The 14,290-nt window shown below is 34.9% G+C and overlaps 1 protein-coding gene across 1 annotated transcript in view; it reads left to right on the top strand.

Moving 5' to 3' along the window:
* The window catches only part of LOC5575076 (cyclic nucleotide-gated cation channel beta-3), a 37,292-nt gene that overhangs the window by 18,415 nt on the left and 4,587 nt on the right, over positions 1–14,290 (top strand). The window contains exons 3-6 of the mRNA XM_021849788.1: positions 6,237–6,409; positions 6,473–6,855; positions 6,923–7,072; positions 7,172–7,256. Of these exons, the coding sequence (XP_021705480.1) occupies positions 6,237–6,409; positions 6,473–6,855; positions 6,923–7,072; positions 7,172–7,256 (791 nt within the window). The remainder of the gene's footprint in view (positions 1–6,236; positions 6,410–6,472; positions 6,856–6,922; positions 7,073–7,171; positions 7,257–14,290) is intronic.

Raw genomic sequence — 14,290 nt, 5'->3', positions numbered from 1 at the left:
TCGGGAATTTCGATAGTTTGATGGTTTTGAAAATTTCGGCCACCTTCCTTTTTCTTGATGCGGTATAAAACTCCTGTCCTGGTAGCTGCTTGAAATCCGCCTTCAAAGAAGTTTCGTGCGAGAACGTCGGATTCTTTTGCGGTGCGAGCAAAATTTTGTCACACTGCTCCTCTTACGTGGACGTCATTTTGAAAACTGGAGAGCAAAAGGTGAAAACTCATCATGGCAACCATTGTAAGTACACTCAACTTTCAAATGCAGCATTTCAAGTGTTTTTAATGCATTTCCAATTGAAAAACATGAATTTGAATTTGACCAATTTTTGCACGTTCCAGTCTTTATTCCGACCACCAACAGTGACTTAAAATGCAATCGAATTGCAATAGACTGCCATTTTCTGGCAATTTGACGACATATTTCAGCGAAAAACTTCAACCAAATCGCCGTACAAAAACCGAGTGTTCTGAATATGAGTCTGTTCGGAATTTGAGACAAAACGGTACAACTATTTAACCTGGAACATAAATTAATTAACCCTCTAATACCCAAATATTTGTTTTCGATCTAAATATAATTTTTCGTTATATAAAATCATTCTAAACACGGTTTGGGCAATGGTTTATTTTTCTTCGCAAATTTATGAATTTTGGTTTTTGATTTTTATTATTTTTATTTTTGAACATCCCTATCCTTTTCAATTTTTTCTTGAAGCCTCTTCTGGTTACTGATTTTTGACAATAATAAAAATTAGAGTTTTTAGTATACTTTTGAAAATATGATTTTTTCAATTTTTTCTGGAACATTTTTTATTTTCCGTGTAACTAACGGAAAAACAGATTTGAAATCATTTCAATACCATCAAGCTCTTCTTCTGTGGTAGGTTGGTCGTAGAAAAATATGAAAGGTACGATTTTTTATAATACACGGTTAATGAATCCCAGGCATTTGAAGGTTATATAAGAATACAATTTTTCAAACAATTTTCAATAATACAAAAAAGTTTCAAAAATCATAAAAAACTTTTTTATATGCATGTTATGAGTCAAGGTTTAAGCCAAAAATAAAATCATTTTAATTTCCGAGCTACGAAAAAATACACAAAATTCCAAAGTGTACCCCGTCTAAAGGCGGGGTTGGGTATTAGAGGGTTAACAGCGAAGCACAAGGGTTTGTTAATCAAAATAACGGTACCGTTTTGTCTCAAATTCTCAACATGACTCATATTCCTTTTAACATCGATTTTGCTATAAAACCATTTTTTTCACAGGCTGATCAACCCTTCTATTATTCAAGCCCTCTGCATTTAAAAGTTGTGAAAACCTTTGAAATCGTCACTGTTCGGAATATGAGTGATGATCGGAATTTGAAACAAAACGATAGGTTCTATGTTACCTTTGACGAAAGGGCCTATAGAATGAATCTGAAACATCAAATTCACAAATTTGTGTAACATATTCAGTACTGGACAGAATAAAGTACGCATTGACCCTTTTTCATGCTAAATGGTCAAGTTTGGAGGTCTGGATCTTGGCTTCTAGTGATCTGACGGATCAGAAAATTTCACCGCAGTTCAGAAATAACATGAATTTTACTCAACTGAGATATCACAATATTTATTACACAAACTTTCGAACTATTGATAATTTTCCATAGCAATAATCATTTTGTAAATGTTATTAAAACAATTAATTTTACTGAAAAAACGTACTAACATATGTGTCTTATCAAATTCCACAATTTTGTAGAAGGGATTATTGCTCTTCGTATTTCTATTTATGAACTAGTGGTCCCGGCAAACTTCGTCTTGCCATCAAGTAGGCTGTTGAAAAACGCCATGGAACGCCCCGTGCAAAATGGAAGTTCCGTTCACTCCTGTTTTTTCAACTTTCCCGTTAAATATCCTTTGCTTTTTATATACACAAACACGTCGGAACACTTCAGGAACATAACTATGGAAGCATTTTCAAAATCCGTTAGCCCGTTCTCAAGCCATTTCGTGACATACAAACATCATTCCATTTTTATTTATATAGATTATTTGGTCCGTGTTAAGTCAGAGTGGACCATGTGCAAAACTCGGGAAAACTGGATTATTTGTTTTGTTTTTAAACGCATATTTGAATATTCCTGTTTTTCAATGCCCCGACTCAACACAACTTTAGTTTTCAAGCTATCGTAATGTCACTGATTTTGGAATTGACGATATGGATTCTTGAAGAATCTAAGATATTAATGTTGAAGGATGATCTGTATATCTTAGGAACATGAGCCCAGATTGACCATGTAAACATAAATGATTGTTATTTTCCAAGAAATTGTTCAGTCAGAGTAAACCAAATCACTGAACGTTGTTCTTTGGTTCAGTCATAATGGACCAAGTGCTCTTCTGCCGTTATTCGCATAATTTTCCCATGTTCCAAAATATGCAATCGAGAAAAACGCGTTTAAAGATTTTAACACATTTAGGCCTCGTATTGACCAGGTTTGTGGTAAATTTAATTAAAATCATCACAATAATATAAAGAATAGCGTGTTCATTTTGAGTGAAGAGTTTGTGTTATGGGAAAAAAGTAAATATGAAGCTATGAAATTCTAAGTGGGACTATTATGCCTAGAAATACGGGGTTTTTGGTGAATTTCTACGCATAACAGTCCCACTGATAGTAGTGACCAATTATGTGCTAAGCATAATGCTGTAGATGACCGTTCTTATGTATATACTCTACGTTAAGGTACCTAATGAAGGCTCAAGTGACATGTGCCAAATGGAGCCACGTGTGGGGAAGCGAAGAAATACGATTTTATAGTTTGGGATGGAAAGCAAAGTTTTCTGTATGTGTGATAATGAGAAAATGTTTGAGTTAGTGAAAGAAAGAGTGGATTAGTAAGTTAGAGACTTTATAAGATGTAAAAAATTCCTATATCGACTCTTCCAGCTGCAGGCTTGACGGAAACTCATCTGCGAATTCAAGGTTATTCTGCGGAGTTAATATTTAACTCAAAATTCACGACACAAATCTTCACACGATTTGACATTCCTTTGGACTTGGTTTGCAAAATCATCGCTAATTGAGTTTTAAAACCGCCAACACATTTGCCACTTGCACCGAAGAACCAGTTATCCGGAATAACCCAGTATGTGCCAGGTCATCCAAAACCTCTTGAACTATTCTTCTTTCGACTTCTTTTGCATATTCAAGAAGATTGATATGTCACAAGATAGGTTTCAGAACTGCCAATATAATGGCCACTTCCTCTGGGGAACAGGGTATCCAAAACAACCTGGCATGTTATCAAGTCACCCAAGAACGTTTGAATTACCCTTCTTTAGCCTTGATTTGGGATCTTATGAAGTTTGCTGTTGCCAGCTAGGTTTCAGAACCAACAATTTCCCCCAGGAAACCGGGAATTCGGAACAATCCGTAATATGGTCAAGTCATTCAAACACATCTGAACCACCTTTAGATTTGATTTGAAAATTCATGAAGTTGATTTGTCGCATGCCAAGGACTCGAAATTAAAGTGGTTAATGATTCTTCAAGTGGGATTACTTCAGTAGTCTCCGCGATGAATCCCAAATTACGGTTAATTTCCAATCGATGACCGCGGTTCCAAAAACTAGAAGAATTTTGTGATTGACCCTGAAAATTCTACTGAAATCCATTGAAACACGGATGGGAAATAATATTTTGATATTGAAAATTTCAATCAAATATGACGTTGGGCTCGCATGAATGATGAATGCATCCCGATAATACAAACACATAAAACAGGTTGTTTTCCAATGGGATGTAAAGCCAACGTAAGAAGATATTCAAAACGATTTTCTCTAACTCTCCAGCTGAATAAAACCTGCCTACTGAATATTTTATTCGACATCAGCGCAGCGAATTGTATAGTGTGACAGTTATGCGTAGAAATACAGTAGTGGGACAGTTATGCATGGAAATTCATCAATGGGACAAATTGACTTGACTTGCTTTTTATTGAGTTTCCAAACAAAGTTAATTTTTGGTAAGTATTTTCTAAAACTATACGTAAAAATAAACTGTTTGATGACAAAAAGTCAAAATGCACAAAAAGTAACATGGGACAATTATGCGTATAACGGCAGGTCTTAGTCCATCAAAAAGTCGTTCTATTGGAGGTTTCAATTATGTTTTTCCATGATTATCCCTTCACATTAAATTGTTTGGAAGTAGCCCAAAGATGTGTGCAAATATTGAACTACAATATTGAGAATTAAAAAAATTGCAAAGTGTTAAACTTTAACCCCATTTTTCCCAAAATAAGAAAAATGTCACTTGGTTCACTCTGACTTAACGCCGACCATTTCTAATTCAAATCGTTATCATTTTTGTTAGAATTTGTGATTTGCGATAGCTCAAAAGTTGGTTATAAAATGTTATGAATTTCCAGCTTAAGTTAGTTTCAAGTGGCGGGGAAAAATTCAGGGCAATCGATGCACCAGAAGCTGAGATCCGAGCCACCAAACTAGATCATTTTGTATGGGAAAACAACCAACGCATACTTCATTCTGCCCAGTACTGTAAAATCTTCTACTTAAAGTCTCGTTTTATTAATGAGCCCAGTTACAGTTTGAAACTGATTTGTGGTAATCACAACACCATGACTAGAAAAATTCGACGCTACTTCATGGAAATAAGAATATTTTTTATTTCGAAACAATTCAAATATGCTTAGCAACGCTTGGACTAATTCAGCCATTCCATGAAAAACCGATCTAGTGGGTCTCCGAATTCCGTGAAAATTTGCTATTTTGTTCCTTGGTACTGTCAAATTTTCAGCGATGTATGTTTTTTAGTTTTTGAGATATATTTTTTTGAAAATAAAAAAATCAGTCATTTTTTATCGGCACACACTGTAGGTCTCAGCGCATTAGATTTGTAATGTTTAAAAAAAATTATAACTTTTGAACAGCTTAACCGATTTACAATCTTTTTGTATGGAATGAAAGCTTAAAATTTCAACTATTCAGACAAAATTGAAAAATCTGATAAGAATATGTTAAAACGTGAAAAAATATAAAAATTTTTTCATATTCGGTTGAGCTGTTCAAAAGTTATGATTTTTTTTAAACATTACAAATCTAATGCGCTGAGATCTACAGTGTGTGCCGATGAAAAATGACTAATTTTCAAAAAAATATATCTCAAAAACTAAAAAACATACATCGCTGAAAATTTGACAGTATACGTACTTTCAAGAAAAAATGCGAACAGCGATAGCCCCTTTGGTCCCGAGGCCTTCAAAACACGAAAAAACGGAAACTATTGAGTTTTTTCATGTAAAAAACACAATTTTTGTGAAATTTTATATTTTTCCCGAAAAGTCAAAATCTTTAGCCTTCATTTCGTCCAAAAAGATTGAAAATCGGTCAAACGGTTCAAAAGTTATAATTTTTTTAAAATAAAAATTTTGCAAAATCGCGATTTTTCTGGTCACCCTATTTCGGAAATGGTCACCCTAATCAAAAAATCCAAAAATACGTGTATCCTTATTTCGGATAAGGAACAAAATAGCAAATTTGCAAGGAATTCGGAGACCCACTAGATCGGTTTTTCATGGAATGGCTGAATTACTTTAGCTTCATTTCATCAATTGTTTAGTTTTTACTCATAAAATTGGACCGTTTAAATTAAAATTTAAATAGGCATTTGTATCTTCGTTTAGAATGGATTCAAGGATTTTCTGCACAAAAAAATTGAAAAGTATAGCTTGATGCACACTTTTAATGCATATCAATGACAAACCATTGAGAGGTTAAGAATGTAATTTAAAGGAGTGCTCCTCTTGCCCCGCCGGGGTGCTTAACTTCCCCGCAGCGTATTTAAGCCAACTGAAAACATCTTATTTCGTTTAGTCATTTCATTCAATTATTTTTTATTTTTTTTTAACCCGTTATGTTTATCGATGATAGAAAACATGTTATATAGTCTGTTTCATATCCCTTAAAAAAAAGAATGGTCACATTCAGCAAAAACCGTTTTATCCTTAAAGTGCTTTTTCTAATGGATAGGATAACCTAACTGCAATTGCTTCCCGTGCGGCCAAAAAAAATGATAAATTATGTTCAAATAAAATTATTTTCATAAAAATGCTCATAACAGAACAGGTTTTTCATGTTTTCACATTTTTGTTTTTGAAAGTAGTAACGCCGATATACATTAGGATATGAAAACATTAAAAATAATCTTCATATTTCATTATCTTAGGAGTCCTCCACCGGAAACTAATGATTATGTAACTGGAAGGCTGAGGCACCTCGCAAATCGATTCTCCGAGCGAACGAAGCGCATGAGAAGTAAATTGGAAATTCCACCTACTCCTTCCAGTAGCGCCAGCGCTCCGTCGACTGCCCCTTCCACCCAGAAGCATAATGCGGAATGTATGGTCTACTTCTGATGGGATCTTCTTGACTTATTCATCCAACTTTTATCTTCACTTTCAGTACGAGCCATTCAGAATTCCGCCCTCACCTTGCAATCGGCAACGGGTGCACAAACGTGCGACCATCACTATTTCTGTCCCATCTTCTGCTCCGGAGCAACGAATGCTGTTCTGGATCCGCAGGGCAAGTTTTACATTTCATGGCTGTTCATCGTGTCGCTGTCGTTCCTGTACAATGCTTGGGTTATTCCCCTGCGATCATCGTTCCCGTATCAGACGCCAGAAAATACCAAATATTGGATCGCTGTCGACATTTGCGCTGATGTTATCTATCTAATTGATATTCTGTTTGTTAAGCACAGAATCATGTACTTGTTTGAAGGCTTCTGGGTCAAGGATACGGACTTGACTCGAAAGAACTACATGAGGAAGCTGCAATTTAAGGTAAGCGCACTCAACTAAGAACCAGACTAAATGACAAGACATCATATTTTGAAAATAATATTTATAGATGGACCTTTTGGCTCTTATGCCACTCGATCTTCTCTATTTGAAATTTGGTACCGAGCACGTGGTGTTTCGCGCTCCTCGCCTTCTGAAGATTCAAAGTTTCTGGGAGTTTTTCAAATTGATCGATCGAGTTATATCGTCACCGCATATGGTGAGTATCATGCAGCCGACACGCGATCAATTGGCGGCATTGACAAAATCAGGTTCGATCAATTGTACATCCACCTTATTTCATTTGCATTCTCTGTAGATACGAGTGGTCAAGACGCTCACCTATATGCTGTACATGATTCACCTAACTGCATGTTCGTACTATGCATACAGTGCCTATCAAGGTAAGTTAGTTGGAGGGGTTGTTTTTGCACCAGGAATAGGTTCTCGATATTCTTTTTTTGATCGTATCAAGAAATGTATTGTCATCTTGAAGTAATTCGAATTTGAATATTTAACCCATATCCGCCCAGCGTCCTAAAAATAGGACAGAATCCCCGAACGCCCAGCGTCCTATAAATAGGACAGTACTTGAAGTGCAAAAATTTTGAAAATAAAGAGGTTTAGGAGAAAACTGTCTTCTGCAAAGTTGATCACAGGAGTGCTGACTTCCACTTTGAAACTATTTTAATTCAGAATTAACTCACCAAGAGGCGCACAGACGCCAACAAATGTCGCATATATAAGCAACATATGAAACAACTTTTTGGCGTACAAATAATTGCTTTGTTTATATCTCAGTCCAGCGATGAGATACAAAATTGGTGTCTTCGACAAAGTTGATCAACTAAATGAGACCTATTCGCCTAAAACCTTATTAGCTCGGAAAACACTCAAAGATGGCGCTAGTGGTCGAACGTTTTGATTGTTTATATCCCAGTTCAGTGATGAGATACAACAATGGTGCCTTCGACAAATGTGTACAAATGAATGAGATCTATTCGCCCGAAGACTTATTAGTTAAGAAAACATTCACTATATGGCGCTAGTGGGCAAAGATTGTATTTGCTTGCATCTAAGTTCTGTTATGAGATACAAAATTGGTGTCTTCGATAATGTTAAACGATAACATCTAAACGATTCTTAGTCACATAAAACCTTATAACACTTCCAAGATGGCGCTAGTGTGCAAAAACTTTATATGATTGTATCTCAGTCAAGTGATTAGATGCAAAGTTGGAGTTTTCGATCTAGTTGAACAACTGAATGAGACCTATTGGCATAAAACTTTTTTAGTTCGAAAAACACTCACAAGGTGGCGCAGTAACTTCAACGTTATAGACGAATAATGTTGGCTTCAAATATTCACGTATGTGAGGCATGTAATAGTTGGAGTCCAAAATTTGACTGTCATTGGACTGAAGGACTAGCTTTTGATTAGCACTAACATAATTCTGATATAGTCAAATATATATTTCAGATCCGAACCACATTGTATACTAATAACTTGACCCAGAAAAAAAATATTTTGATAGTTATGTTTTCATTATCAACTGGCAATTTATATAAAATCTTTTTGAAACATCTGTAGTTTTTTTATAATCAAAATATTTGACGTAAAATTTTATTTTGTTTTTGGTGTAAAGGGTGAAAGTGCGCATAATTGTGCATGTATGGGAATGTATGCATGTCTGGGGTTCATTCATTTATTTCATAACGCTGAAATTGGCCATTTTGGGCACCCACCCACCCCCTTGTAACGCTTTTTGTATGAATGTTATTCAATTTTTGTATGGGTCGTAACATCGCTAGGACACCCACCCACCCCCTCTAGCGTTATGAAATTTGTGAATGGGCCCCTGTATCTTATTTACGTGGTAGAGCAGAAAATTGAATTGAAGTCACTTAACGTTCAACGCTCCGTCATCGTAATCATCGTCATCGCCGAAGCTTAAAAAGCAGTTTTTCAGTTCAAAACTAAAGATTTTTAGATGAAAATGTGTTCACTGTGTTCCGATTGGAGAATAGAATGCAGTGAACATATTTTCTTTTGAATTTTGTTGATTTTTAACGAAAAAACTGCTTTTGAAATCAATGACGGATCCTGCCTTAATGATTTAGTTCTGACATGCATCTTTCGCCTCTGAAATTTTTATTCTTTATGTTGCAATTTCTTTATCAGGGTACATCCATAAATTACGTCACGCAAAGTTCATCCTCCTCAATTCTTCATCCCTCTATATCACACTTTTTTTTCAATTTGTATATGGGTAGTCACATTTCCTTGTAACCCCCTCATTCCTCTTCTGTACGTGACGTAATTTATGAATTACCCCTCACCTGCAGTTTTTTTTCAACTTGTTTACATTGTAGTGGGTCGAATAGCATGAAAATATATTTGATTAATCTCGCAAATAAACTTATAGAACAACTAGATATGAAGACAAAGATAAACAAAATAAAAAATGCTCTAACTTCACAAATGATGAGTGGTAATATTAAAAAAATGGCTGGAAACTGGAATAAAGAAAATTAGGTGGAAGTAGGGCAAAATAACCCTTATTTGATTTCGAGAAAGGCATACCTTAAAAGGGGATAACTTTGATAGTTTTTTGGAAGAAAATCTGAAAATTTCTGCATTCTGATTTTAGGAGTCATTTTTTATATTTTTAAACAAGTACTGATATCTTAGTTATCGATTGCAGTTGAAAGATGAAAGGTGAATGGTGAATCATTTCGAACGATTTGAAAATTTATTTTTTTTTTTTTTGTATGGTGTACTCAGCTGGAGCTGTATGACAGCTTCGTTGTCTGTGCTGGACCCCGTAGTGCAAATTTTTACCTCTACTTTTGCCAATATTTAGACGGAATAGGCTATGTTGCCCGCTTTAACACTATTTTGGATGAATATTGTGCAGAAGTAGTTTTATTAAATTGTTTTTGCTTCAGTTTCCCTCCCGTAGTCATGTTTGTATAGTCATCCTTTAGTTCTGAGCAATCGGATTCTTGTTTACGCATGGAGAAGCGACATGAAAATATATGTTATTAATTAATGCATTTCTTGGAAATAACATACAGAGCTATGTTGTAGTAGTCTATGTTGACAAATTGTAGCACAGATGTCATCTCCAAGCATCTTTTGACAATGATAGACAGAAAATGTTAATTATACAGAATGCGGTCGTATATCAAACGATAGCGATAGGGAGATCCTTTTTTCCCGAATGGAATGAAGGTTATTGAAGTGAAAAACATGAAATGTACTTCCATCTATACGCGAACAAGAACTATCTGAAGTGCCAAGTCATTGTACGTCATGTATTTCCTAGTATTTTAGTCGTTTATGCTACTAGCCTGAAACGTGATGTGTTATACTATATGAATAAATTTCAAAATATGAATCAAGTGTTTGGTTTTAAATAGTCTTTATCTTCCGAAGGTCGTACTGGAATGCCAATCAATACAATACTTTTCTAGGAGAGATGACTGTCTATGTTGCCATCTTGTAGTACCGAATCCAAGTTGTAGATAATTAATATGAGGAGAAGTATCAAATCTAAATGTACTGTAAATGTGTTTGGTGTGGTCATCGATGTGCTTTATGTTCTTCTTATTGTTATTGTTCTGAGGTCTTCTCAAAATGAGAATTCAATTGAATAATGTCTCAAGTTAGTTTACAGTTTGGATAGACAAAGTTATTGGTACGGTATTATGAATATATAGGGGGGCTGAAATGATATACAATATGTGTTCGCTAAGAACTAAAAATGTTACTTACCCCTTTCTTAGTATACCCACCAACGCATATGGATCGTTTTTACCTCAGTTTGATGGTAATTCGATCCGTGTCCGTGCTGATCTATGTGCTTCGGCTCCTAACACGACGTTTGATACATACGACAGACGACTTGCACCCTCGTGATGGTGTTGTTGTTAGTTGTTATACATGAAAAGAAAGAAAGAAAGAAAGTTATTAGTATTAGGAATAAACAGGATTTAGTGAGTTTTCATTGAATTACATTTGACTAAATCGCTGATTATAGTCAACGACATCGGACACTTTATGTGTTGACTGTTGATCTAGTTTTTCCTCAGTCCCGTTGGTCAGTATTGCTAAAGGTCCTTTTTAACATGTTTATAAGTACTTGAACAAGTTGAATATTTTAAGTTTACTACTTTTGTCATGTTGGTCAATAATGATTTTGATCAGTTTGTTTTATACATCTATTCATATTCAAATCTGGTCTCGTCTGTTTTCATTTAGAATCGTCGTAAATACATTTCTATGTGTTAAAAACTATACTAGAAATAATAAAGAAATAGAAAGTCATTTTTTATTGTCCGGATCCACTTTTCGGTGACAAAATAAAGCTTCATCGCGCCTAAGCCCTATCTATTTATTATAATTTTGCGAGAATGAAGTTGTTGTAGTTTTATGTAGTTTTTTTTTATTATGACTCTAATGAGAGAAGCATAACAAATTAACATTTGTGTCACATTCTACTCGATGGATCCTCAGTCATTCTCCTCATTAGTCAATATTATAACCATTTAAACAAAATCTAACCTATCTGCATCAAAGCGTGGCTACGGCTCCTGTTACCCCGATGCCTGGTAACAGGATAACCGTTGGATCACATCCGTAAGATTGATGCATCTATGCCAGATAGTTCATGACGCGGCATTAAACAAATATTTCCTGATGTGATACCACCACGACTGGACATGTCTTTGGTTCCCATATAAGTGCTAATGGGGTAAGCCCACCCATCGCGGCAAGATTACACGTCCTAGGGGAGGGATTTGAAAATTTAAAGTTTCTAATTTTAAATTAGAGTATGCATATTCCTTTGGCTTGCAATCTAAATGATTTTAGGGCTTGTCTATAGTGTGCAGTATATTTGCCCTATTGTTTTGAATATGAGTTTCAGTTTTTGTTTTGTTTTGTTTGATACTCTTTTAGGTGAAACAGTTTGGAATCAACTTCTAAGATTGCACTAAAACTTCAAAGGCACAAATCTCGCGAAGAAAGCATCCCACAACAGTGCACTTTTTATTTTGGTATTGTGCTCTAGCAGAAAGCTTAAAATAAGAAGATCAGGAACGTTTGCCAACTATTTCTCCAGTTTTGTGCCTTTGAAAACGTGAGTAGGGGGAGAAGTCGGCCATTGTGCCGGCCATATTTGGATTCCGAGATGTTTCACCTTAAATGAATCTGAAAATAAATGAAAATGGAAAATAATGTTGGATTACTGCGGTGAACACATCTCTTGAACTGTAAAAACACAGGCATTGCAGAATTCGCTCTCATTTGAGTATGAAGCACGATGAAAGCAAGCAAAGAAAAACATCTCATCTGTTGCGGTCGTCAATGTATCGTCAATGTATCGCAAGTTGTAACAAGTCTGATAAATGGAAGCAGCAAACAAGAGCCCCAAGGAGAGAGCGATGATAAAATCCATTTTTATCTCTTGTTCACCGTTGGGGGTAGGTGTTTTTCTTTACTGGCACGACAAACAATCCACGAACTTCCAATATCAATAGTATCCCCCAGGCTTGGAGCATGTTTAGTGGGGTTTTATCATGCACTACTATCCCCCCAATCTGATCAAAGTTGTAGCACTATACAATAAACAGTCTCTCATAGTGTGCAGAATATTATGATAGTTACAGAGAGCGATACGTGAGAGATTCTCTCAATTTTCTCTGGATTCAATCCCTGAAAGAACAGATACAGGATACCCCGTTGGTTTGATCACTTTCAATTTGAACACTTTTTAATTTGTCCGCTAATCTGTACAAATGAAAAATGGTTCAAACGTCATTCAGCTCGTGGAACGGAGTAAAACAAAATGAAACGTTGTGGAATAAAACTCTGAATCCAAACAAAGCAGTCTAAAAGGTAATCAGAAACACATTTTTATATTGTTCGTAGGGTGACTAAAAGTTCAAATTAAATATGAACCCCGGTGGTTTGCGTGCCCCCCACATTTGTAAATCCTGTAAATCCGGCCCTGTGGATTGGAGAATGTTAGTAGGGAATGTGAATTAGATTTTATTAAATGAATTTATAGAAAAATCACCTTAAATCGTGTTTTCAATTAAACAATCGTGACAAACATCATAATAAGTTGATAATAATTTGTATTAAATTTTATTTCTGAATTGTTATCTATTGAAAATCTGGTTTCGACATTGAATTTGCCAAAAATCAATTGTATAAATAAGTATATTTCGAACAAAATCTAAAGGTCAAAATCCATTAAAGTTCTATAAGGGTTTGTATAAAATTAAATTTATGAATAGTTATCGGTTGATTTTCACACTTCGACATTGAATAAAGCATACATTTATTGTTTTTGGAATATAAATAAGTACATTCCAATCAAAATCGAATTAATAACGTAAAGTATATATATAGTATATACCTCCAGGCGTTTAACATAATATGGAAATTTTTGACTTTGATTACTAAAATAGCCCCAATTTGTGACAATGCGTTTTGCTTAGAGATTTGAGACCGAATTCAAGAACAGCTATAACTAGGCTGTCGAGGATTAGTGACAAACTCTTTAAAATTTCATTATATAGTGTTCGTAGAACAGATAGTTTGAAAGCGTTTTAAAAAATGCTCAAATCGCACCAATTTTCAATACTACAAAGCCTAAAATGTTCTCAATTTCAACAAAAATAGCTCTGGCATGAAGCATCATAAAATATTCTTTACTTTTGCATTCGTTTTGCTTAATTAATTAACATGAATTATGCCATTTACTGTAGTATATTGGGGGTCTCAAACTATCAAAGTTATCCGTATTATCAAAGATACTCCATTTTACGGTATCCCAAATAAGCAATATCTAAAAATCTATTTCAGTATTTGTTTAAACATGCCTAGAACTTGATGAAAGCAAAACACAATACATAATCGCTAGCTATGGATTCCAGTACATGTTTTAAACATAAAAAACATACAACATTTACATTTTTGAATAAACTTTTAAATTAACATCGAAAATACTGTTCAATTTTACCCCCGATTACGGTACTTCATGAATCCATGTAGCAGAACTAAATTAGTACTTCTTGAATAAGTGTACCGTTGTTGGAGTTGAGAATGAGCCAAAAAATGTTCTTCTGAATATGAGAATACGGACTTTAGTGACTTTGATAAATTTCCACCGGATTCACGATACCTATCCATCGTAAAATTCAGTAAAATCTATCTATGTGGAACTCTAGAAGTTGTTCCGAATTTTCAGAGGTCCGAGTTCCAAATTGTAAAGATGTTTACAATTTTTCAAGAATTTAGATCCTTTTGAAAAACTTATGTCGCCGGACGCATTTGGATTCGTTGGATATCTACCGAAATATGGCCATTTCCGTAAACTGGTTGCTTTCGGGAGCTTTTTCAGAACCATTATATGCACTGAGGTTT

Source organism: Aedes aegypti, chromosome 3 (genome assembly GCF_002204515.2).
Source record: "Aedes aegypti strain LVP_AGWG chromosome 3, AaegL5.0 Primary Assembly, whole genome shotgun sequence".
NCBI lineage: Eukaryota > Metazoa > Arthropoda > Insecta > Diptera > Culicidae > Aedes > Aedes aegypti.
Note: the sequence above shows the minus strand (reverse complement) of the source record. Positions and strands in the feature narration are given on the sequence as shown.